Below are 25885 nucleotides of genomic sequence, written 5' to 3' on the forward strand. Positions count from 1 at the left end.
AATGTTAATGAATTTGTGATTTGTGACATAGTACCTTATAGATTAAAAATTAAATTATCATTATTATTAAGTATTATTTATTTATTTATTGTAACAATATTTTAAATATTATCAAAAACTAGTGGAGAAGCTAACAATATTTAATTGATATTATGAATCATCATTAAATGAGTAATTAATATAAATTAAATTGTAGAAAAATTATATATGTAGAAAAAATTTTATTTCTAAAAAATATCTGAATATAAAAAATGATAAAAAATATACAGAAAAAAAGGTTTTCTTGGCGCAAAAAATTTTTCGACGCTCCAAGAAAATATTTACTTGTTCTAAGAAATTTTTTTCATTATAAATTGAAAACGAAAATTTTCTTGAGCCAAGGAATTCTTTTTTTCTGTGTACATTTAAATTTGAAATAAGTTTAAATTATATTAACTATGTTATGACGTTATGAGGTAAAATACCTAGTACTGAATCAGTAGGCTAGTACTTGATTATTCCATGTATTTGTATATTTATATTTAGTAAAATTAGTAAATATTATGGGTGTGCAAATCGGGTTCGAATTGAATCGAATAGTTACACTCGATTCGAATTTTGAAATGAGTTTCGGAATTATTCGAAAATTTTCGAATTGTTCGTAACTTTTCAAATGATTCAAATCTTCGTATTATTCGAATCTTTTCAAATTATTCGTCAATTTTCGGACTATACGAAAGTTTTTGATTTATTTACTACTATTTATTAACTTTTAAATTACTCGATTTCAATCGAGAAAATTTTGATCAGCTTTCAAATGTTCAATTTTTATTTAATGGAGAGCTCAGTTTTTAAAGTTACCAATAATAATTTTTAGATTCATGTGTAAGCTCTATTTATCTCTGAAAAAGTTTAAAGTATTAGAAAAAATATTGCAGTCTTAAGTGATTAAAAAAAAAAATTTTGGAACTAGTTGTACATTTTCGAATAATTAGAGACTTCACAAATAATTCAAAAAATTCGAGCGCGAATATTTCGATTCGATGGAATGCAAATAATTCGTAAAATTCGAACTATTTGCACACTCTTAGTAAATATAGATATAAAAATACATACGTGATTGGATACTAGTTCCCTTATCGGTTACTAAGTCTCTTACCTGATTAAATTGAACAAATTGATATTATTTAATAATTATATATTAATCGTGCACAGTGATCATTTTATGCACCACATCATGAGTGATTGATATTTGTATTATATTGTATGATATGTAATTATAGTTAAATGTATATATCAGCATCTTCATTAATTCATAAATCATAAAAAAAAAACTTCTTTTTTTGTTCCTTTAAAATACTTTTTTTTATTTATAAATAGAAAAAGAATTCTTAATGTATGGCTACTTATTTGTTTGAGAAGAAAATATCACTAATTTACAGAAGTCAATAAATAAATTGAACAAATATAAATTCTCACAATTATTTACCTCTACTTTTTCATTAATAAATAAAATATTTTTTTTTCTTTTATAAATTTTTTGTCAATATACAACCTTTTTTTATTTTGGAAAATAAATAAATAAATCGATTTATATCTATAAGATAAGCGGTGTTTCTTTTTAGCGCCCATCACGCAAAAACTACTGAATATTTTTACACGAAATTTGCATCAAAATTTTATTGATTTTTAATCGTTTTTTTTTTTGAGTTAACTGTTTGTCTTACGTAGTTATAATTCACAAAAATATCAGATAATTTCAAAACACATTTCAAATCAATATTAATAGCTGAAATTATTTTGCAATCTAAAAATTATAAAACTATTTAAATTTAAAAACTGTTCATGTAGTTTGGGTATTTTGCTATAAAAGGTTTTTCTTTAGCTCATAAGGTTCGTTATTTGTATGTTATGAAAACTTAAACATATCTTTCGAATTTTAGTTTCTCTATACAGAAAATACAGTAAACTTGAACCAAGAAATTTTCTTTAACGATTCAGAAAATGAAAATTTTCTCACACCAAGTAAATAATTATCTTGACTTAAAATTTATCTTTCTCGTCATATTTTTATTCTTAAATCGAAAAATTTTTGTTTGTTTTAAAAGTTTTTATTTTTTAAAATCAGAGATATTTTTTTGTCAAGAGATATATTAATTTTTTTGTAGCAGTATGTCATTTTTTGTTTGAAGAAAATAAAATTTCTTGGAATAAGTATTATTCTTTTAATGACGAATTTTTGTATGTTTCAACCAAGAAAAAAAAGTTGCTTAATTTAAGAGAAAAATTTCTTGGAAGAAAAAAAAATATAGGAAGGAGAGGGATGTCGCCGATGCTAGGCAACAGCAGCGGAAGTAGTTCAGTGCTCGCCACGAGATGGCGCTCAGCCGCTTGTAGTGTCCTTGGTACGAAACATATTTCAGAACTGTTATATTCAAAATTTGGAGACAATCTTTAATATAAATTATTTTACAAATATCAAAAAGATTTCTATGGCACGGGTTCTTCTCCGTTTTTCAACAGATGTAGAAGTATCTTTTTTGATAGTAATATAATAACTCTATTATGAAAATATTAATGATGAATATTAATTAATAAAGTCATAAGTAAATGTCAAAAATAAATAAGTAATAAGAATTAATAAAGTCATAAGAAATGGCAGCTTTTAATTTATTTTCCAATCAAATTAAATTTCTTTTGTATATACATATAATTTATATTAATACAATCCATCTTTATTGCCCGAGAAGCGGCGAGATCTGATAGTATATTCTATAAATTTGTCCATCATTCAATATCAGATAGTAATTGTATACTGTATATTTGAAGTCAAAGCTTATTTGAAACTTTACTCTCTAAGTGAATGCAAAACCCATTTTAAGATCATTTGCAGTTTTCTTAATTCATCTGTGTAAAACATTATCCTTTGACATAGTCTTAATTTTGCTATTCTTTTTGTGACTTTGCATCCTGTTTCTCAGAGTATTTTGATTAATAGGTTGAATTGGAATTTTAGTGGCTATTCAAAGCAGGGCAAATTTCGAGATCTCTCTAGCTTGATGATGAATTGTTTTTCATTTTCCCATGTCTTGTGTGGGAAAGATTGACCTTACACTTTTATGACTATCTAATGTCGACTTGAGTGTGATGGAGAAAAAAGTTCAAACCTTTCTTAAAGAAAATAAATCACAACTGTATAGGGGGGGGGGGGGGGGTACCCTTAAAATTTTATAAAACAAACTTTTTTTTTTAAATGTTTTTCAAGCATTTCAAAATTACTCCTTTAAATATAATTGAGAATTATTTTGAATTTGTTTTTGTTAAACTTCTTCAACAATCGACTATTAGTCGAAAAATATTAATGACTATTGTTTTAAGATAAAAACTATCAAAAAAATTTTTTTTTCTTCCTATTTATTTAATAATTATATAAAATGTAAATTTTCTTTGTGTAAATTACTTACAAAAAAATTTATTCAGCATCCAGAAAATTTTGTTTTTTTTGTTTGACATTTTATAGAGGGTACTCAATTTTGCCCGCGAAAATGATTTTTTTTTTTTTACGGTAACTGAAAATTTTTTCTATTTACTTTGAATATCATTTAAAAAAAAAGAAAAAAAGAATTAGCGTCTTTGAGTTCTTGAAAACTCAATACTTTCTTATATACCCCGTTTTGCCCACCCCCGTCCTATATTTTGTCGTATTTATTTTGTATTTTACACCTGTGAAAAGAAAAAATACACAATTTTATTATAATAGTAAAGTTAGCGGACATCTGCAAATTTTTAAAACTTTTTAAATAATAATTTTATAAGTTTATAAAATAAAAATAAAAAAATTCACGTTTAGACAATTCAAAATTCAGCATATGCATTTCTTCACATTATATTATTTTAATAATTTAATTTTTTTGCATGTAATTAACAAACTGCTACATTTAATCAGTATGATCTGAAGTTAGCAAACAATTAAAAATTTTTGGATTTTATTTTTAACATCCAAATGCAAAAAAAAATGAATGTGAATGTAACAGACATCAGACGAATTTTTAATTATTAATAAATGGAGTAAATAATTAATAAATGAAAATTTTTAAAAAATGCACATTTAAAAAATTTTGAAATTAATAAGTGCATTTTTTATAAATATTATTTTTTAAATTATTTACCCAATTTATTTATAATATTAAAATTGTCTGATATCTGCTACATTCACACTCAAAAAAAAAAAAAAACTAAAAAATGCACATTTAGAAAATTTTAAAAACCTTAGGTGAAATTTTCCATTTTTTTTTTTTTTATAATTTTGCGTTTTAAAAAAAAAAATCAGAAAGTTATTAGACGTCAGCTAGATTTACTATCATTTAATCAGTGTGAATGTAGCAAACATCACACACATTTAAAATTATAAATAAATAGGATAAATAATTAAGAAGATAACGTTTGTAAAAATTGCACTTATTAATTTCAAAATTCTTAAAATCCGCATTTTTTTAAAATTTTATTTTATTAATTATTTCCTTTATCTATTGATAATTTTAAATTTGTCTGATGTCTGCTCCATTCACACTCATCACATTTACAGTCATAATTTTATTTTGAATTTTAAAATCCCGCTCTAATCAGCGCCTTCTATACATCTCGATTTCATACGTAAGTCGAATCGTTCGAGACAAAGAATCGAATCGTAGATATAAAAGAATCGATTCCGCAAGAATCGATCTTGAACATCCCTAGGTGTGAAATAAAAAAAAAAAATATATTTCCAATGGATCCAAAAAACGACCAATAGATGTAACCATACAGTGGAATAGTAATAAAGTTGTCCAAAATGGCGTTGGTTGCCGCAAGTTTCTTTACTTGTAATTCACGTAAACTCCTACATTTTTATTATTAAACGTAATAAATTAACAAATTAACATAAAACAATCATTCATAAGTGAAAGTCATCTTAAAATAACTTTATTTATTTTTTAAATTTAAAAATATCATCTTGTCAAATTTAAATATATCTAAAATTTTTTTTTTATAAATTTATTTATTTCATTTTTTTACGTCTACAGGTCTACAGTTTGCGACAAATAAATTTTTTGTTGAAATATAAATAACCACATCATTAACCTTAATTAATTAAATTAAATAAAAGTAATAAATAATTAATTAATTAAATTATTAATTATTTTATTTACAGTGTAAGTGTTTTTAAAATAAATATCAAAAAGTCAAAAATATTTTTGAATTAAGTGATTGCCAAAATACGTGAAATACTCGTTTACAAAAGTGTATAGTTTTAAAACATAATTATCAATCAGAAGTATTAATTAATAACCAATAATATTATTTTTAAAAAATGTCTTATCCTTAATAATTAATTAATAATAATTTTTTTTTATCCTCATTAGTGACCCAAATAATAATTATGTTGCTCAATTAATTGAGGCCAATAGAATCGGTCTCAAAAATAATATATTTATTTATTTGAAGAAAATGAAACTTAGATAAAATAATGACATTGATAATTAAGTAACTAAAGTAATTATAAATTAAGTGATTAATTAACGTGTGATTATAATTGTGTGATAAAAAAAAAAACAAGTTTTTTTTTCGGCGGTGACGATGACGTTAAATCCTAGAGATATGGATGGCTTTATGCCTTTACTATCAACTAGCGATATTAAAACAAAAATGATTATTGGCAACAATTTATTAACGTATCTTGGTGATTTAAATAACAGCATTGAATGTCAAGACATTGGATTATTTATTGATAATGTTATTCCTTGGTTAAATAATGGAAATGCTAAGGTATTTAGATTTTATTTATCATTTATTTATTTTTAATTATGACTCATTATTGATTATACATATATGTCATAGTATATATCGTTATCATTAATTAGTATTCTAAATAATATTACAGTAGTTAATTAAATATTATAATTAATATACTTTTTTTAATGACCTAGAGTAACGTGTGATTCCTTATATGTAACAGTTACGTTTTGTTGTACTAATAAGGAATTTAAAACTTTCACACCATTTTTGTTGTAGAAACGAAAACTTGTTTTCAATTTAGTTTTTTATTTTATTTCTTTGTTTCATTCATTTCAATCATTTTTTTAAAATTTATTTAAAAATTCAAATAAATTTTAATTCAAACATTTATTTGTCTAATAAAATTTTGAATTTCTTTTCGTTGTAAGATTTCTTATCAATTTAAATTTGCGTGATAAAAAAAATATTTTTTAAATTCATTTTTCAAAAAATTTAATTAAATATTAGTATGAAAATAAGATTTTGTTTATTTTGTTTGAATAAATTCAATAAGATTTGAATTGTCAATGAGAGTTTGGAGTTAAACGTAAACCAAGACTGAATGGTTTTTAAATTATTAAATTATAAATGAATTTGTCATTTAATTTAAAAATATAAATTTGTTTATTTGCATTTTTAGTTGATTGGATCGATGTCAAGGTTATATAAATAATCGTATTGTCCTTGTAGTACAGTTACGAATCATTGTTTTTTTTTTTTTCGTCTTATTTTTTATCTTGTCGTGTTTCTTGTTTTGTTTGTTTTTTCATTTTTATTTTATGAGTATTAGTATTATATTGTTTGTGTAACATGTAGATATCTTGTAATGAATTTTATTTATACAAGATGGATAATTATTTGAGTGTCTCAAAAGACAAATTCTAATGCTTATTTAAGGGCCAAACTAAAGTAAAAGGAAATAATAAGAAAATGTTCGCATTCCAGAACGTTTACCCCGAGATATCTAAAATAGGCTTCACTAGCTGTATCTTTTTTTCTTTCTGTTTTTGAAATCGTGATAAAATTACTGTATAAATAATATTAGACATTATCTATATTTTATTTTTAAATACTGTAACAATTCAACTACAACGAAAAATTTATTTTTAATGTTAATGTTATAAAATATGATACTACAGTCAACTGACATCTAATGATCTTTAGATTTTTTTAAAAATGACAAATTCAAAAAAAAGTATTTAAAAAAAATTGCACCTACAGTTTTTTTAATTTTCTACAGGTACATTTTTTTAGTTCTTTTTTTTTGTAATTGATTTGTTGAAAAAAACAAGTCGGAAAATTGCTAACTGTCTGTTAATCAGGGAAAGTAGAAAATAAAAAAATGATATAATTGTGCATTAATATAAAAATAATGTATTTTAAATTTTTTAGATCGTTCAAAATGGATTGGAGATACTTACACAAATTGCTGATCGTATGGGACATGATTTTAAGCCATATATATCATCAATTATCCAGCCTACAATTGATAGATTAGGTATAAATTATTTTTATTAATATAATAACAATAATTTATGGTGGCCACATTTCTGGAAAACCTGAAAATGTCGGAAAATTATAAATATACTGAAAAATTAGGGAAAAATCAGGGAATTTCGTCACAAAGCTGGAAGAATTTTTACTTTCTTTTTTTTTTTGACTGAAAAAATCCGATAAATTTTTTTTTCTGTCAAAAATGTTCAAAAAGTTGCGCGACGTGAATGCGATTCAAATACCGTCTTGAAAAAAAATTAGTAGAAATTGATTCCAATGGCGAAAAAATGAAGCATTTAGAATTAAAGAGGCTGTTAGAAAAAAAAGTCTTAGTAGAAACCAATCGTCAGGATCTTCAAGCTATTAACATGCATATTGATAAGTTAAAAAACCAAAAACATTATAAGTATACATAAGTCTTGAACTAATAAGTCTCACTATATTTATTATTCTCATACTTGATTAATATTTTATTAATATTCTATAAAACGTTCTTATTTATGAAATTTATTCTAGTGAAAATGAAAAGTTTATTTATATTTTATTATAGAGTGAGTTATGTAAAAACATAGATTTAAAGTAAAAAATAAAAAATTATTAATTTAATAAATAAAAAAATCCTATGAACATTGACAAATAATAAAATAAAGTTTAATTTAACGACAATGATTGATTATTTATTGAACTGACTTATACCATTTTATTTTGAATTAAATAATTATTTCCAATGATTTAACATCACTACATATGGTCAGGGAATTTTTTAATTATTTGACTAGAATAGCTGAAAAAGTCAGGGAATTTCAGTTTAAAAAATCTATGGTCACCATATTTACATTAAAAATTAATAATTAATCGTTAATAATTTATTTTTTTCAGGTGACAGTAAAGATTTAACGCGAGAAAAAGCAAGACTGGTATTGTTAAAGATTCTAGAAAAAGGAAGTATGGTACCACAACAATTATTGGATCGTATTCATCCAGCATTTAGTCATAAAAACGCTAAATTAAGAGAAGAAGCATTATTATTGTTAACAACAATTTTAGCTGAGTAAGTATAATTTCATTTAATTTTAAATTCAATTTTATTATATACTCTAATAAATAGATAACTTTATTGTTTTTATTAATTAATAATATAGAATATACTTTTATTATTAATTTAATGTATTTTATTAAAGGCACGGTGCGGATTTACTGTCATTATCATCATTAATACCGAGTATCGTAAAATTATTATCGGATCCTAATGAAAAAGTTCGTGAGACTGCCGTTAATACAGTTGTCAATATTTATAGACACGTTGGTGAAAGATTTCGTAATGACTTACAACGTAATCATAATTTGCCTGCAGCTAAGTAAGTTCTTATTTTAATATTTTTGTTACAGTGAACAAAATGATGTAAATTTTTTTGTAAAAATGACTGAATATTTAAATTATAATTTTTATAAATTTAAGATGGCAGTTACTGGTTGAAAAATTTGATCAAGTCAGGGCTGAAGGCGATCTTTTTCCACATGCAAATGCAATGGATGGTAAGTTACATTTTTTAAAATTATGTAATAATAATAATTTAATCAGTCATTATATATAATACCAACAGATCCCGCCCGCATCGCGGGGTAATAAAAAATGAATAGCAATATAAAATATGTACTTTATGTTAATGGGAAAATTTTTTTTAAATAATTGAATACTTTTTTTCTAATTTTCTTCAAAAACTACATTTGAAAACGACAACTTTGAAAAAAAATCGGTCTGATAAGTCAATTTTTGAAAAAGCTATAGCTTATTGAAAAAAAAATCATTTTTTCTTTTGAATTCATAATTTTTTTTGATTGGGTAAAAAAAAAAAAATTTCCAGCCAAATCGAAGAGAGTCGGGTTCTCATGTGATCGATTTGACGTGGAATGACCCATATATAACGTCTTTTTATTTTATTTGGAAAAAAAAAAAAAAAAAAAAAAAAAAAAAACCCATAATCGATAAAATTTATTGAAATGAAGTTTGAAAAAAATAGAATTTTTATAATAAAAATGATATTAATATATAGCTAAAAGACTTCTTTAAAATACGCAAAAATTTATAGTGCAAATTTCGTGTCAAAATATTCAGTAGTTTTTGAAAAAAATACTCATCATTTTATAGATATAGATTAAATACAATTAATAAAATAAAAAATATTGATCAATTTGTATAGAATTTCATAAAACTTTTAGGGATTTATGAATAATTTGAAATTATAAATTATTCTTATAGTATTGAATATTGATATTCGGATTGAATAATCTGAATTATTTATAAATTATTTTTTAAAATTTTTATAGTTTATTATGTGAATAAAGATTAACTATTTGAAATTCAAATAAGTATTTGAATCCTAATCGAATAATTCGGATTTTTCTAAATATTCGATTCGAATAAATTTATATTGCTATCCTTATTCTAAAACGTAACCCACAAATTTTCAAAGTTCTTTTTTTTATCAAATTAAATCTTTATGATCTTTTTATACATATTGTGAAATATCATAATTTTATGTAAATTTTTTCTATTTTATTAATTATGTTTTTTATTTCATTCATTATAATTTTCAACACCTCATGTAAAATTTCCTAAATGTGGGTTACGCCTTTTTGAAAATAAGGCAGTGATATAATATGTTTATTACAATTTATAAATTGATCATTTTTTCCGAGTCTCAAGGAGAAATATCATTTATTTTTGTCCATTTTTTTAAAATAAAAGATCGTAACATATAATTCCAAAAAAAACGAATGTATTTTACCGCCACTTAGTGTCTTTTTTTTTGTTAGTTCTGATTTGTTCATAAAAAAAAAGTGGACAAAGTTTCCATTGATTGTTTAAGTGTAAAAAGAAAAGTCCCAGTCATTTATTCTCAAGCGAAAGAGAGACAAAAACGAACAGTCATTTAAGATTGAATTTAAATTATCTCCCAGTATGAGTAAGAAAATTAGCATACTTATTTATGTACTAAAAGCGACTCAAGGGACTTGTTGTGGAGGTTTTAATTATTTTTATTTTTTAATTAAATCCCACTGACTTGATCATTCTTAAGTAGTAAAAATTAAAAATTAAATTTTTTTAAAATTATAATTTACCGACATAATACATAAATTTAAATAAAAATACAAAAGTAATTAATTAAATTAATCATAAGAGATATTGCACCAAATTTGACTTGTGAAAATTAGTATGCATACTTAATCAGCAGAGTAATTTTTTAACATTTGCTGAAAACGACAATAAATCAATTTCATCAGTTACTTTTTTAAATTAATTAATAATCATCAGATTATGGATTTATTCAAAAAACAATTAAGTATTTTCTATATAATCAAGGCTTAATATCTTAATAAAATTAAATTATCTTTTTTATTTGAAAAAAATCCAACATTTTACTGTTTAAATAGAGAATAATAAAAATAAACATATGATATATATAAGGGACAGGGATGGAAGGCAAAACGAGACACCCTCAAAATTTTATAAAAAAAAAAATTTTTTTAACATTCCAAAATTATTTGTCAATATATTAGAGCATTGGTTAAATTTTTTTTTGTTAAACTTTTTCAAAAATCGAGTATCAGTCCGAAAATATTAATGACTTTTGTTTTATGATAAAAACTAATATAAATTTTTTTTTCTTCCTTTGCATCCAATAATTAGTAAAATGTAATTTTTCTTCATGTAAATTATTTACAAAAAAATTTAACTTGATCAAATTCATTTAAAATCCAGAAATGTTTTTTTTTTTTTTTTTTTTTTATCTTTTTTAGGGGGTAGGGGAGTGTGGGGTCAATTGAACCAAAAATACTTTGACAATTTTTTTTATATGAATAAAAGCAAAATGATAACTTTTTTTTTTTACAAAGTTATAATTTATTATATAGACTATCATTTCTCATAAGCACATAACTCGACAGATGATGAAAATTTTCAATAAATACGAAATTGTACAACTGTATTAAATGGTTAAATGGTCCCTTTTGCGAGGGCAATTGAACCACTAGTCGGGGACAGTTGAACCAAGAGTATTAGAACCACAAACGAATGACTTTAATGAATAATTTACTATTCATTACAGCCTAAAACTAAAATTACAACACTTCTAATAATATTGATTATTTTATATAACATTATATGTTATAACAATCTCTTTTAAAACTTCTGTCAGTATAATTATTTTTTTTCTTGGTTAGTTTCGCTTGTTTTCACATTCTTCAAGATGAGCGCGCATATCTGATGCTCACAGTGTGATTCGTGTGGTTCAACCGTCCCCGAGAGTGCTGGTTCAATTGACCCCATATGATTTTATTGAAATAATTAGTTTAAAAAAAAATATTAAAGAATTATTTTACTAGAAGTAAAGGTAGAAATTTATGACTAATATATGTAAGAAGGTATTACAAAAAAAATTTTAAGATTACATTTGAAAATTAAAAAATTATTAAACAATTTGTCAAGAGCTGAGAAACAAAGTTCAGATGCCTAAAAACACAAAAACTTGAATTTTTAAAAATTAAATCATCATATTGGTTCCAAATTTTGGTCAGACTAAGGTTTAGTGTATTACCATATAATTCCAAGAGGATGACTCATTTGTCTATTTTTTTTTATTTTTTAAGCTTACTGGTTCAATTGTCCCGTGGTTTAATTGACCCCACTCTCCTCTACCCATTTTGCACGCAAAAATGAAGTTTTTTTCTTACGGCAACTGGAAATTTTTTTTGATTTATTTGAATATCATTAAAAAAAAAAAGATTTTACGTATTTGAGTCTTCGAAAACTTAAGTGCCCCGTTTTGCCCCCTCCCCTTCCTTTATATATTTTTAATAAATATTATTAATATGATTAACTTTAATTTAATGAAATTATCAAAATACTTTTTCATAAATTCTCGACTAAATATTATTATTTTTGAATTTTTCTTTATGTATATAATCGCATGTAATTATTTTAAATTGAATCAAGTAAATTTTCTTCAGATTTTTTTTTTGCAAAAATCGCTTTTATTTTTTAATAAATCTGACCGTGTCGAAGACATTCTAATAATTTATTCTCATGTCTTAATTCGATCTACCGTAACGAGTAGCTTTGATTTCATCGTACAAATATCAAGTATCGAATTTCGCAATTGAGTAAGTCTAGATGCAATTCAATAATGTTAAAAACAGGATTACAATTATATTTTTTAATATAACTGTATATTTATACTGATATTTTCCAAGTAAATATATAATATAAAAAGAACGGAAGTGACAAAGATAAAAATAAAGTAGATAAAATTTGATTTTATGAAGATAAACAAATAATAAAGATCACACGTTATGAATTCAAGGTAAATAAGTTTTTAATGATTATTAAATATTTATAATCTAATATCAATTATAAATATTTAAATATTATTAATTAAAAAAAATATTTACAAATAACAAGTTGATGTTTTATTTATTATTTCATTAAATTTATTTATTTCGTTTAAAATTTAATCTTAGAAATCTCTGCGTAACCTTGAAATTATTTCTGTTTTTTTATTTCCTCATTTTTTAAATATCAATCGCTTCCGAAAATTTTAAATTGAACATTTTTTTAAAATTATTTTATGAATAATAAATTACAATTTTAAAATCACACGTCAAAGTTTCGTTTTAATATTGAGCGCAAAATTTTTTTTTAGCTTATGAAATTCTTATCAATTTAAAAAAATGTAAAAATTATATAATTTTGATTGAGAACAGCTGGTACACAATCGCACATGTGTGCTCACAATTTATACTTAATAAAATATTTTTCATGCAATTTGTGTCTGTCATGCATTATATTATGTCAAATATTTTTTTTTTTATTTTTATTTTCTTCCTTTATATAAATTACGTTATTTGTCAATTTATAAAATGTAAATATATCAATACTAATGTTTGCAATTCTTTAAAAATTTTTCATGGTATGAATAATAATTGAGCGTTAAATTTATCATTTTTAAGTCACGTAACTGTTATTCGATTAGATCACAACATGGGGCTTGGTAGAATAATAAAGACAAAACAAAACAAAAAAATAGATAAAAAGATGTATAAGTAAGAAAAGAAAATAAGTTGGTCAATTACAGTCGCATAAAATGACTCAGTTGATTTCATATATATTTTTAGAGCTTTAAGTAGCCGTGAAGAAAATAATGATTGTGGTCGGTAATGAAGCATTCAAAATTACTTTAAAATCTTTTATATTTTTTTACTTTTTATAAACAATAGATAAAATAATTTAAATATTTCTTGAAATTAAAAAATAAACAAAATTATTAATAATTAGTTTTGATAAAAAATTTAATTCAAACGATTTATTAAAAATATATAATAGGGTGGCTATGAACCGGAAATTATCAGGGAATTTAATACAACCGAGAAGTACTATGAAATTTTCAAGGAATTTCGAAAAGTATCCGGAATTTTAATTGAGAAGGTTTAAAATTTTTTAATTTTCCGATAATACATAAGAGGGATATTTAAAAAAGTTCAAATTTTTAAGTAATTTTCAACTCGCTGTATCTTGAAGGAAAATGGTCGTACAACAAAAACAAAAAAGACAAATTGTAGCTTCAAGTGTCTAGTTTTCTGATCTGGTCTTGAAAATTTTTTATTACGCACGGTCCCGGAGTAATCCTAAGAAAACCATCGAAAAAAAAATTTTTCAAATTTATGCTCATCTTAAAAACGGTCTTCGGGCTTCAATAATTTTTTTTCGATAATTTCGATTGATTTTTTATTACTCCGGAACCGTGCAGAATAAAAAAATTTCAAGACCAGATCAGAAAACTAGAAACTTGAAGCTACAATTTGTCTTTTTTGTTTTTGTTGTACGACTTTTCCTTCGAATTACAACCTGTGGAAAATCCTTTAAAAATTTGAATTTTTTCAATATCCCTCAATTTTTGTGACTAGTGTATTTTGAATTTATTTCAATCATAAAATTTCTCATTAAATATTTTAACTTACATATCTTTAACATCGAATAATCAAAAGTAGGCCATATTAATTTATTTTATTGACTTTTTTTTTTGGTTTCTCGCATGATTTAATCATCAAATTTAATTATTGACAATGAAAATATAATAAAAACTATGAATATCAATGATACCAATAGAATTTCCGAATCAAGGAAAAATGTGAAAAATTTGATCGGAAAACCCGGAAATATCAGGAAATTTTGAAATCATTTTTTTGTGACCACCCTGTATAACCATTTAGGTAAAAAAACAAAATAAAATTCCGTTAAAAATATGTAAATTGTACATGAAATGTCGTAATTAAAAATTTTTGAAATTTCACTCCGTGTAATTTATGCACGTAACAAGTTTTCAAAAAATAGGTAATTAACATTTTTTTAAAATATAAAAAACTGTAAATAAAAAAAAATATATAAATGTTCTTTAACGCTAACAGATTTTTAATCTTAAAATAAAATAATTAATTATATGTCTGATAAAATATTTAAATTAATCGTATAATTTATTATTTTAAGTAAAAGATGATAAAAAATAAATATTTCCAATTTAATTTAAATGAATTCGTGTGGTTTAAAAGTTACCTCAATAAAACGTTTAAAGAATAATAAAATAACTTTTATATTTCAAAAGTTGCAATATTAAAAATTCTCATCATGTTTAGCGTTAAAATTTATTTACTTTTTATTTTTTCTTTTTATAAGAATTATTGTAATGATGACTTAATAAGATGGCATTAAAGTAAAGAAAATAATTAAATTATTGACTTGGTTGCCATTTATCCTGTCCATGAGATACGAATGTCATTACAATCCTTAACTATCTCTCTCCCTCATCTTGTATGAGATCTTACTTCTATAGTATTTCTTCTTTTCTTTCTCATCTCAAATTCCCCTCCCTTTGAATTACTAGAGAGTTTGCATGTGAGAAAAGTGAAAGGTTTATAGTATCCATTACTTAGCGCAATTTTAACTTTTCATAACAAAAACAATTAAATCTTTTTAAAAATTTATTCAAATTTACAATAAAAAATTTTAAATATAATCAGGAATAATTGAACTTTATTATTAATGAAAAAAATATTAATTCCTTTATTTATCATAAACAAACAAAGTTTTTTTCAAAATTTTTTTTTTAATAAAATTTGTTAAGAAAATTTTTTTGCAGCAAAAAAACTTTTTCTAGTAAAAAAAAAAAAAAAACTTATAATTTATTGAATAAATAACTAAAGTTATGTAATAATAAGTAATAAATTCCTATCTATGAGCTATTGTAATAGTTGATAGGTATGTACTTTGTGTATAAACACACATGTACTTGGTTTAAAGTCCTCGTAAAGCGTGCGCGTATTTCTTAGAAAATAAATAGCTGATTATCGGCATATTTTAAAACAATTTTATAAACAAATTAAAAATATAGGTTTCTTCTATTTTTAAATAATTAATGAATTATTTTAATTAAAATAATAAATAATAATTCTTCGAATCATCTTAAAGGCCATATTGTGCTGCATCTTTGATTTATCATCGTAATTTCCGGTTTGAATTATCATTTATCGTTATTATATAAACCGTCTGCGTCAATTACTTTTTTACCTTGACAAAAAAAAATTTTAATAAAAACATTGTCCTACTAGTTTATTATTTAACTTTTGTTCATTATTACTGGATGATCTTCTGATTACTTAACGATAATTATAAAACATTTTATAAATGATTACAAAAATTTGTGCTCATAATTATTTTGCAAAACATGAATTTTTTTTCTATTTTTCGACCCCTTGTTAAAGAAAAGCAGCATAATGTAGAATAGATTCCTAGATGCTTTAGGGGAAGGTCGACCCTTCCTTTCCTCTCAATACACAAATATTACTACATATTTATATATGTACACACCTCGCACTTTATATATATTATACAACATTCACAACACGACTAGGACAATCTACAGGCATTATAGTTTAACCGTTTGGCTTACTAGTAGCTACAAACTTACGTGATTCACGAGTAGAGTACGTTCAAGTTTCTTATTGAAGAGTATTCACTCGTGCTTTGTGTCATAAATGTGTTTGTTTTATTTTTTATTACTCTTCATTAACAACTCATTAAATATGACAATTAAAAATACACTAAACTTTTTTTTTTAATTATTTTCCATATTCAAAAAAATTCATAATTCAAATAAAAAATTGTCATGTGGTTTTAAAAATTAATAGTGTAATAAATTTTATGTGATTAATTATTTATTTAATTGATTGATTATAGTTTATTAAGTGTAACTAATTAGTTGATTAATCGATTGAGGTCATTTTAATGTGTGGTTTATAAAGAGGAAGTGAAAATAAAATTAAAAAAAAATAATTTATAAAAAAAAAGTGGGAAAGAAACAATGAAATAAACTTTCTTGTTATTTACTCGTGGGATTTTCACACTTTCTTAACTCTCGACACTTTTACTCTGATTAATGATTTATGATGATTGTCATGTTGATTTATTTATGAGTGATTTAATTAGGAAATTGCTTAAATGAATACTTTTGTTAATTAATTACGTGAATATGAATTTGTGGAGTGATGAAAAAAGCTTGCATAGAAATTGTTGTCGGCGAGGTCTTGTTAAATATCCTAGTATTGATAAAAAAATTTGGGATCCTAGTAGTAGTTGGATATTGCAATGGGATAATATTGTTAAACATCCGGGTGCCCGAGCACGTGGATGTCAATGTGATGTACATAAACCACCGTGGTTATATCCTGATATAGGTATTGTATTTACCATTTACATAAAATTGTTTTTTTTTAATCATTTCAATAAATTTCACAGTCAGAAATAAAATGATGATACGGAAACTAGCAGACATTTGACAATTCTTAATGTTTTTATAAATATGTTATTTGCAAGTAAAAAAAAAAGATTTATAAAGTATACAAAAAAATATATTCAAAAGTTTGTGACAAATTTTTAAAAATTTTTTTCTACAGAAATTTCTTTTTTTATTTAAAAAAAAAAAAAAAATTGCTAATGTCTGCCTGTGAAAGCAAAATTTCTTGAAAATGCATTGACTATTTTAAACTTTAAAATGTGACACAACGACGAACTTTTTCTAAATTTTTGAAAATTTCAAAATTCAAGAGAAATATCAATAATTGATTTAATACTATTAAAATGTAGTAAAAAATAAAAACGTTCAGAAATAGTTTTTCTGACTATGTTTCGCATTGAAAGAAAATAATAAAATTTATTACTTTTAATGGAGAGTTTAAACAAGTTTACAGAAGAAGAAGAGTTTACAAACGTTCATTTAGTATTAAATCAATTGTTTTTTTCAACAATTTTTTTTTACGCGGGTCAAAAGTATCATGGCACTTTTAGTATCATAAAAAAAACTGATGAGAAATATTTCTTGTGACGAAAATATAAACTCTCGATAATTATTAGCAATATACATTATTGTCTTAAGAATTTATAAACATGACACACATAATATTTACTGTGTTAAAGTTTAATTATTTTTGCATCCGTCTGAAGACGTTAAATTGAGGATTCATTTTCTGCTCTCAAATAATAACTTTTCAGTTTAAACAATTATCTCAAAATTTTTCTTAAGTTAAAAAAAATCTGTGTTGAATAATGTTACTTTTATAAAAAAAAATATATATATGCATATCCTTGATCCAAGAAGTTAATTCATTGTAAATTTCCTACAATTTGTTTTACTAAGAAATTGTAATCTTTTTTGTATTAATTTTTTGTGAAAAAAAATTTTACAAGAAAATCAAATATTTTTTTTTTAAATTAACAAAATTAAACGTTCGTTGATAAAAAAACTTTTCATACATCTACACATTTTAATGGCTTTAATAATATAAGTTTTAATAAGAGAATTTGAAAATTTACAAAAAAAAATATTTTATTTATTTTGCAGTAAATATTTTTCAAAAAAAGTTTTCTACAACAGTCCGTAATTTTTACAGCCAAAAAATTACTGTATTTCATGTACCTGAAGATCGGAACGTTTTTCGCGCAATGAAAATGAAGACATTTTATGCATTTTGACTGCTTAAGGGTGACAACGGGTAACTGGGGGTTGCTGCAATTTTTGGCTGACATACTAGCGCATTTGCGAAATATTTCAGGAATCTAGATCTAGTTGACTTTTTGCTTTTCATTTTTTTTTTTTTTTTTTTTTTTTTTTTTTAATTTTCGTTCCGCGAGAAACGTTCTGATCTTCAGATATATTATATTTCAAATCTACAAGTAAACAAAATTTTGGATCAAAAATTTGTTTTATTTTTTAGAATAGTATTTTTTTCTTCGTATCATTTAAATAACTTATTACTTCAATTAGTGTAACATTGACGTTAAAATTTCGTTTTTTTGTTTTTAATGTATAATCATTGATATGCTTCTTTAAAATTAATGATTGCATAATTTAAGCGTACAAAGTATTTTTATTGCTGCATTATTATAAATTTTTTTCCGTCAACTTTTATGTAGAAATAATAGTTAAAATTATATAAACAATTATTTGTAATTATTTATCTAATATCTTATTAGTTTTTTTTCTATAATTATTACCTGCATTAAATGCATCATTTCTAATGTATAAACACAGAAATTATTCTATGCATTTGAGCATGAAATAATCTGTAGATACAGTTATATATTTAAAAAATAAAAAAATATATCAATGGATTAATTAATTTTTGCATTTAAATTGAAATTTACAATCAGTATCAATATAATTGTTATTATTATTTTTTTTTTAAATATTGTTTATATTTATAATTATTTTTTTTTAATTTATCAATATGAAATTTACAACGAAACGCTAGGTATTAATTATAATTATGATAAGAGAAAGTTTTATGTATTATTTAATTTAATTACTTACAATGTAATAATAGTTTACTACATATATTATATATATTTATAATTATTTTTAAAAAATAAATTTGAAGGATGTTTTTGAATTTTTGTGCCAGAGGTAAATAAAATTCAGATACGAATACACGGAAATATTATAAATTTACAAAATTAGCAAAAAGCGGAATTTATTATCAGTTATTAGTAAACAAAACATTAAAACTTACACAGAAAAAAAAAAAAGGATTTCTTGGCGCAAAATTTTACTTGCCTCAAAAAAATTTTTACTTATCCGAAGAAATTTTTTGCATTATAAATTGAAAATGAAAATTTTCTTGCGCTGAAAAATTATTTCCAGTCCTTAGAAAATTTTTATTTTCATTCCAGAATGCCAAATTTTTGTTACTCCAAGAAATCCTTTTTTTTTGTGTAATATAAAGTAGTAAGAAGTAAAATTGATTATCAATAATTACACGGAAAAAACTGAATATTAAAAATTAATAAATAATAGTAAAAAGTGGAATCTGTTATCAATAATTAGTACTATTATGTGCTTAATGCAAAGTAGTTTACTAATTTGTGTAGATTCCTAAAAATTACTATCAATTATTCCTAAAAGTAAGTGAATATTATTACTTTTAGGTATAAAACGTGACTTATTAGTGAAAGTTAATTAATTTAAGGCATAATTTATTAAAAAGTAATGATTGGTCAAACTAAGAATTGGTTCTCAGATACTGATTTTTCCAGCCGAAAATTTCAAAAGTTACTAACTTTTTTCTATAAATTCGATATCACTGATAAATTATTAGCTTAAAATATCATTTATTCATCATTATAAATTAATTTAAAATATACATAAATCGAATAAGTGGTAAATAATAAAATGAAAAATTCGTATACTAGATCTTTATATATTATTATGTACGTTTACTAATTTTTCGGTTCCTCATTTTTTTAATTTTTTTATATTTATTTAAATAGTTATAACTGTAGATAGCAATTTATCGATTCTTTTTCATATTAATTTTAATATACGAAATTAAAAATTTTGCTTTTCTATGTGTTTCAAATTTTAATATAAATAATAGCCATTTTGTAATATATATAATGATCCTGGTTTGATATTAGTATCGAGTATACTAATTTTAAGTCGAAAATAAACTACAAACTATTAAAATTTTGAGCATCATTTTTTTCCGTGTAGTATTTTTTAGTATTTAATGAAAAATAATTAACTAACTTTTGTAAATTAACAATAACTACAGTAGGACCTCGTTATAAGACTATTAGTTTCTCTCTCAAACTATCGTGATATCTGGTTTATAAAAAAGACAGAATGATAGTCTTATAACGAAGTCCGACTGTATTATAAATTATTTTTTAAAAAATTTTATTGCCTTCAGATATAAATTAATCTTAGTTGTAAAAGTTAATCAATTTATGATATATATCAATTAAATAAATGATATTTAGTGCCATTGAATAATGTTATTCCAAATACTGATTTCGCCACAGAAAAAATTGCAAAAATTTCAAATTATTTTTTTTATAAATACTATTCCATTAACTATACAAATTATATTCATTTTACTGATAATTGAATAAAAAACATCGTTTACTCATTAACAAAAATTAATTTAGTATATAGACTAATAAAATAATTGATACTAAATTATAAATTTTCCTTTCTTATATATTTTAAATTTTTATATAAATATTTACTATTTCTTAATAAATTGCCAAGCCTCATTTCTTTCCGTATTTACTAGTGAAATACCTTCGACTAGTTCATTGTAATGAGCTGATCTACCGTTAAAAAAAATTTCGTATTCAAAACCCGATCTGTGTGTTCGAATTTAATTCGAATAATTTAATTACAAGTTTTCAAATCCGCGATTTTCTAAATAATTTAAATACTCGTATTTTGAATTGAAGAATTTAAAAATTTGATATTTTCAAAAATTTAATTGAATGGTACCATGTTCCGGGTTGTTGAACTTTTTGAATTATTAGATATGATTTAAATACTATTAACTTACTTCTAATAATTTACTTTTATGAATATGTATAAAAATAAATGCATACATTTTTTTATCTAATGAACATTTTTTTACATTTTGTTGCAGTCGGAAGAGACACAGATGAGCTGGACAGAGCGGTAAATCCAAATGACAAAATTAATTATTAAATTTACTTTACAAAAAAAAAAAATAATCATATCAATGATATAAATATATATAGATATAGAGGAATTAAATTAAATTTAAATATTTACTTTGAATTTCAGGTAAGATCTGCACCAGCGAAAAAAATAAAAAGTGTTCTACCAAAAAAGAGCCAATTTGGACCAAGTTCTAAAATACCTCCTATAGGTAAACACTAAAGTTATTTTAATTAATTTAATAATTATTTTATTTTTTTGTTTTGTATTAATTTGTTTTTATTGGTATCAGGTAAAAATATTCAAAATTAATATCTACCAACAAAAATCTCACTGACCAAAATATCTATCAGTTTAACCGTATAAAAAAAATTCGTTCCAAAAAGATTTCAAAAAAGTTCGTCATGATAAACTTCTAAACTTGAGACTTTTCTATGAACTAATATCGAGTAAAAAAAGAACGTTTTTGAAATATATTTTTAAAAACGAATATTTACTACATTTTACTCTTCGAAAAAATTTTAAAACTTCTTATTTGCAACTTTTTATGAACGTTTTTTTATCCATATGGCGCTATTGGTTTTTAATGGGAAATTTTTCGGAACGAGCGTAAAATGTATTAAAAATACGTTTTGAGAAATGAATTCTAAAAAAGATCTTTTTTTAAACAAAATTCATATAAAATACTAGACATGGTGGCCACATTTATGGAAAACCTGAAAATGTCAAGGATTTATAAATGTCTTGGAAAAATCAGAGGAAAGTCAGGGAATGTCGTCACAAAGCTAGAAAAATTTTTACTTTCTTTTTTTTTTAACTAAAAAAATCCGACAAATTTTTTTTTCTGTCAAAACTGTTCAAAAAGTGGTGCGGCGCGAATGCTATTGTAATACCATCTTGAAAAAAAATTAATAGAAATTGATTTCAATAGCAAAAAAAATGAAGTATTTAGAATTAAAAAGGCTGTTAGAAAAAAAAGTCTTAGTAGAAACCGATTGTCAGAATCTTTAAGCTACCAACATGCATATTGACAAGTTAAAAAACTAAAAACATTAAATGTATAAATAAGTATTAAACTAATAAGTTTCACTATATTTATTATTCGCGTATTTGATTAATATTTTATTAATATTCTATAAAACGTTCTTATTTATGAAATTTATTCTAGTGAAAATAAAAAGTTTATTTATATTTTATTACAAAGTAAGTTATATAAAAACATAGATTTAAAATAAAAAATAAAAAATTATTCATTTAATAAATAAAAAAAACCTATGAACATTGACAAATAATAAAATAAAGTTTTATTTAACGACAATGATAGATTATTTATTGAACTGAATTACAACATTTTATTTTGAATTAAATAAATATTTCCAATGATTTAATATCACTACATATGGTCAGGGAATTTTTTAATTATTTGACTGGAATATCTGGAAAAGTCAGGGAGTTTCAGTTTCAAAAATCTGTGGTCACCATGTCTAGATAAATTTTTTTTTACTATCAAAATTACAAAAGTTCCACTCGAAATTCTAATTTGTCTTAAGTTTAAAAGTTCCAAGCTTCGAACTTTTTGTGAATCTTTGGACCGAATTTTTTTTACACTGGTGGGTCCATTAGAAACATCGTGATTTTTGTGTTACTGGTTATTTTTGTTGGGCAATGTTTGAATTGAATATTTTTATCGATCACGTATTTTACTTATTATTCTATTGATTTTATTATTTTTTATAAATTTTTTTTTGGGTTCTGTAATTTATTTCGTCCATGAAAAAAAAGGAATAAAATTAAGCGAGCGATTAAATTCAGGTAGCGCTAGTGCTGGTGCAGTTGACGAAGAATCATTTTTGACAGCATTCGAAGATGTACCTCAGGTACATTTATTTTCAGCCAAAGATCTTGAGGAGCATTTTAAATCAATACGTGATACTATTGGCGATGACAAAAAAGATTGGAACCAAAGAATCGATCAAGTAAGTTTTTAAAAACAAATTTAGTTTTTATTACTGTTGCATATCACGTATTATTTTTTTTATCGAACGTATGCATATTATTTTACATTAATCATAAAGGAAAAAATTATAAAGTGTAATTTTAGTAGTTACCTGATTAATTTATAGTTTAATAATAATAATAATTTATTTAAAAATTATATAATCATTTGTGAAAAATATATTTTTTTTTCATGAGCGTGAATGTAACTGACAAATGACAATTTTTTAAATGTTTGAATCAATAAATAAAATGTAATTAGAATAAAAATAAAAAAATGCGTGTTTAAAAAATTGAAAAATCGGTACGTACATTTTTTTAAATTTAACTATTTTAATTTATTTATTTATTAATTTAAAATTACACTTATTCATTTATGATCCTCAAGTTAGAAGATAATTAACAATTTTCGGATTTTTTTGGAACTTTTCAATCACTAACAAAAAAAAACTTAAAATATGCGCATTAGAGTGGTCGAAAATAAACCGAATATTTTTTTTTTTTTTTTTCGAGTCTATTATGAAAATTTGTTGGCTTACGATGTTTTAGAAGCCTCGCTAAAAATCAGCTCGATAAAAAATTTTCAAGAAGTCGCTCACGAATTTTTAAAATATCAAAAATGATTGAAATTCGGATTTTTCAGTTCTAAATTTTTTCTTTCTCGTGGCAGCAATAGTTTATATTCGTAAAATCATGTCTATGCTGAAAATTTCAGCCCAAAATTTAAATATTTAAACGGTGCTCAAGAATTTTGAATTTTAACTGATAATATGTGACTAATACTTTGAATTAGTTTTTGTATTTTTTCATAACTCAGTTATTGTCATTTCACTAAAATTTAACTTTTGCATAACTAAAAATATACAGGACAGTCTTAAACAATAAAATTTGGTAAGTTTTGAATATGCAAGAAAACCTAAAAATTGAATTGAAATATAAAAAAGTATGTAAATAACTTATTATTTTTATTTCTCGGGTTATATTTTCATTCATTGTGATGCAAATTGATGGTAAAAAATCGAGACGTTTTATTATTAATATTCACGGGTCGCTCGAAAACGTTCCAAAGACAGCGTTTGGAAACATTCAAAATTCTTGAGCGAGGTTTTAATATTTCAATTCTGGGCTTAAATTTTCAGCATAGTCATGATTTCATAAATATAAACTATTGCTGCCACGAGAGAGAAAAAAATTTGAAATAAAAAATTACAATTTAGATCATTTTTGATATTTTAAAAATTCGTGAGCGATCCCTTGAAAATTTTTTATCGAGCTGATTTTGGAGAGGCTTCTTAAAACATCGTAAACCAACAAATTTTCATAAGAGAATCGAAAAAAAAAATAATCGGTTTTTTTGGGCCACCCTTATGCACATGTAGAAAATTTAAAAAACTACGAGTGCCATTTTTTTTTTATAATTGATTGTTTTTAAAAAAATCAAAAAATTACTAGACGTCGGCTAACTTCAGTATCAAATTTATTTTTTTAATTTCAGCTGAAAAAATTACGCGCTATAGTAATGGCTGGTGGGGCATCTTACGAAAATTTTATGGATTTATTAAAAAGCTTACAAAACCCATACGAGGGTGCTTGTACTGATTTGAGATCTCAAGTTGTCAAAGAAGCGACTATCACACTTGCGTATCTAAGCCGACAATTAAAAAATAAAATTGCTCATTTTATTGAAGGCTTACTTGGGTCGGTAATGAATCTCATACAAAATAGTGCCAAGGTAATTGTCATAAGTTTTTTCATTTATTTATAAATATTTGACTACTAATAAATAATTGAAATTAAAACAACTCCTATTTTTTTTTAGGTTGTATCATCATCAGGAGCAGTAGCGTTACGGTTTATATTTCAACATACTCACAGTCCACGGTTTATTCCAATACTTACCGCATTTTTTACAAGTAAAAGTAAAGACATACGTCGGGCTGCTTGTGAATATGTTAGTCTAATATTACAGACATGGTCAACTCAGTTACTACAAAAACATATTAAAACATTGCAAGATGCTATTGGTAAAGGAATTGGTGATCCTGATGCTGAAGCAAGAGTTTTTGCGAGAAAGTAAGTTATCACATTGCACATATCAAGCGCGAAAGCACTAAAGGTGCTGTACTGATACTACATTCTTTTCGACTAGGGTAGAGGTACCGTTTTTGGCCACTTTAGGGCCAGTTTTAGACACTTAAAAAATTCAAATAAAATAATTTGTAAAATATGCAATGACATAATTGGTTTTTAAAATGTGTTTCGAAGATATTTTTAGCCCACTATTAAAATTGAAATTTTATTTTATACTTTTTCATTCATTAAAATAAAGTATTAAATGTCCAAAAATGGACCAGTGGCCACAAATGGTACTTCTAACCTATTTTACTCACACGAAAACATTTCTACACTCTTTTCATTGCACAAAAACGGATTTGATTGCACTGTAAAAAATTTGTGGAGTAAACGTGGATTAAATCCGGAGTAAATGTGGAGCAGATGTGTATTTATTGAAGCCCCTCAGAATGAAGTTCACTTCGAAAGGGAGTTTA

General features: G+C 23.6%; 1 protein-coding gene across 9 annotated transcripts in view; it reads left to right on the top strand.

The window, feature by feature from the left end:
- Positions 1–4809: 4809 nt before the first annotated feature.
- The window catches only part of LOC103569880 (CLIP-associating protein 1-A), a 35794-nt gene continuing 14718 nt past the window's right edge, over positions 4810–25885 (top strand). For 2 of the 9 annotated variants that reach the window (XM_053742889.1, XM_053742890.1), the window contains exons 1-11: positions 4810–5293; positions 5382–5784; positions 7186–7291; positions 8167–8338; positions 8469–8645; positions 8747–8821; positions 21302–21338; positions 21468–21552; positions 23124–23317; positions 24832–25068; positions 25156–25409. In XM_053742889.1, coding sequence (XP_053598864.1) covers positions 5596–5784; positions 7186–7291; positions 8167–8338; positions 8469–8645; positions 8747–8821; positions 21302–21338; positions 21468–21552; positions 23124–23317; positions 24832–25068; positions 25156–25409 — 1526 coding nt within the window. In that variant the 5' untranslated portion in view covers positions 4810–5293; positions 5382–5595. Of the gene's footprint in view, positions 5294–5381; positions 5785–7185; positions 7292–8166; positions 8339–8468; positions 8646–8746; positions 8824–21301; positions 21339–21467; positions 21553–23123; positions 23318–24831; positions 25069–25155; positions 25410–25885 lie in introns of all 9 variants that reach the window. The other 7 variants (XM_053742883.1, XM_053742882.1, XM_053742887.1 and 4 more) reach the window with 7 other exon arrangements.

This window comes from Microplitis demolitor, chromosome 2 (assembly GCF_026212275.2).
Source record: "Microplitis demolitor isolate Queensland-Clemson2020A chromosome 2, iyMicDemo2.1a, whole genome shotgun sequence".
Lineage (NCBI taxonomy): Eukaryota > Metazoa > Arthropoda > Insecta > Hymenoptera > Braconidae > Microplitis > Microplitis demolitor.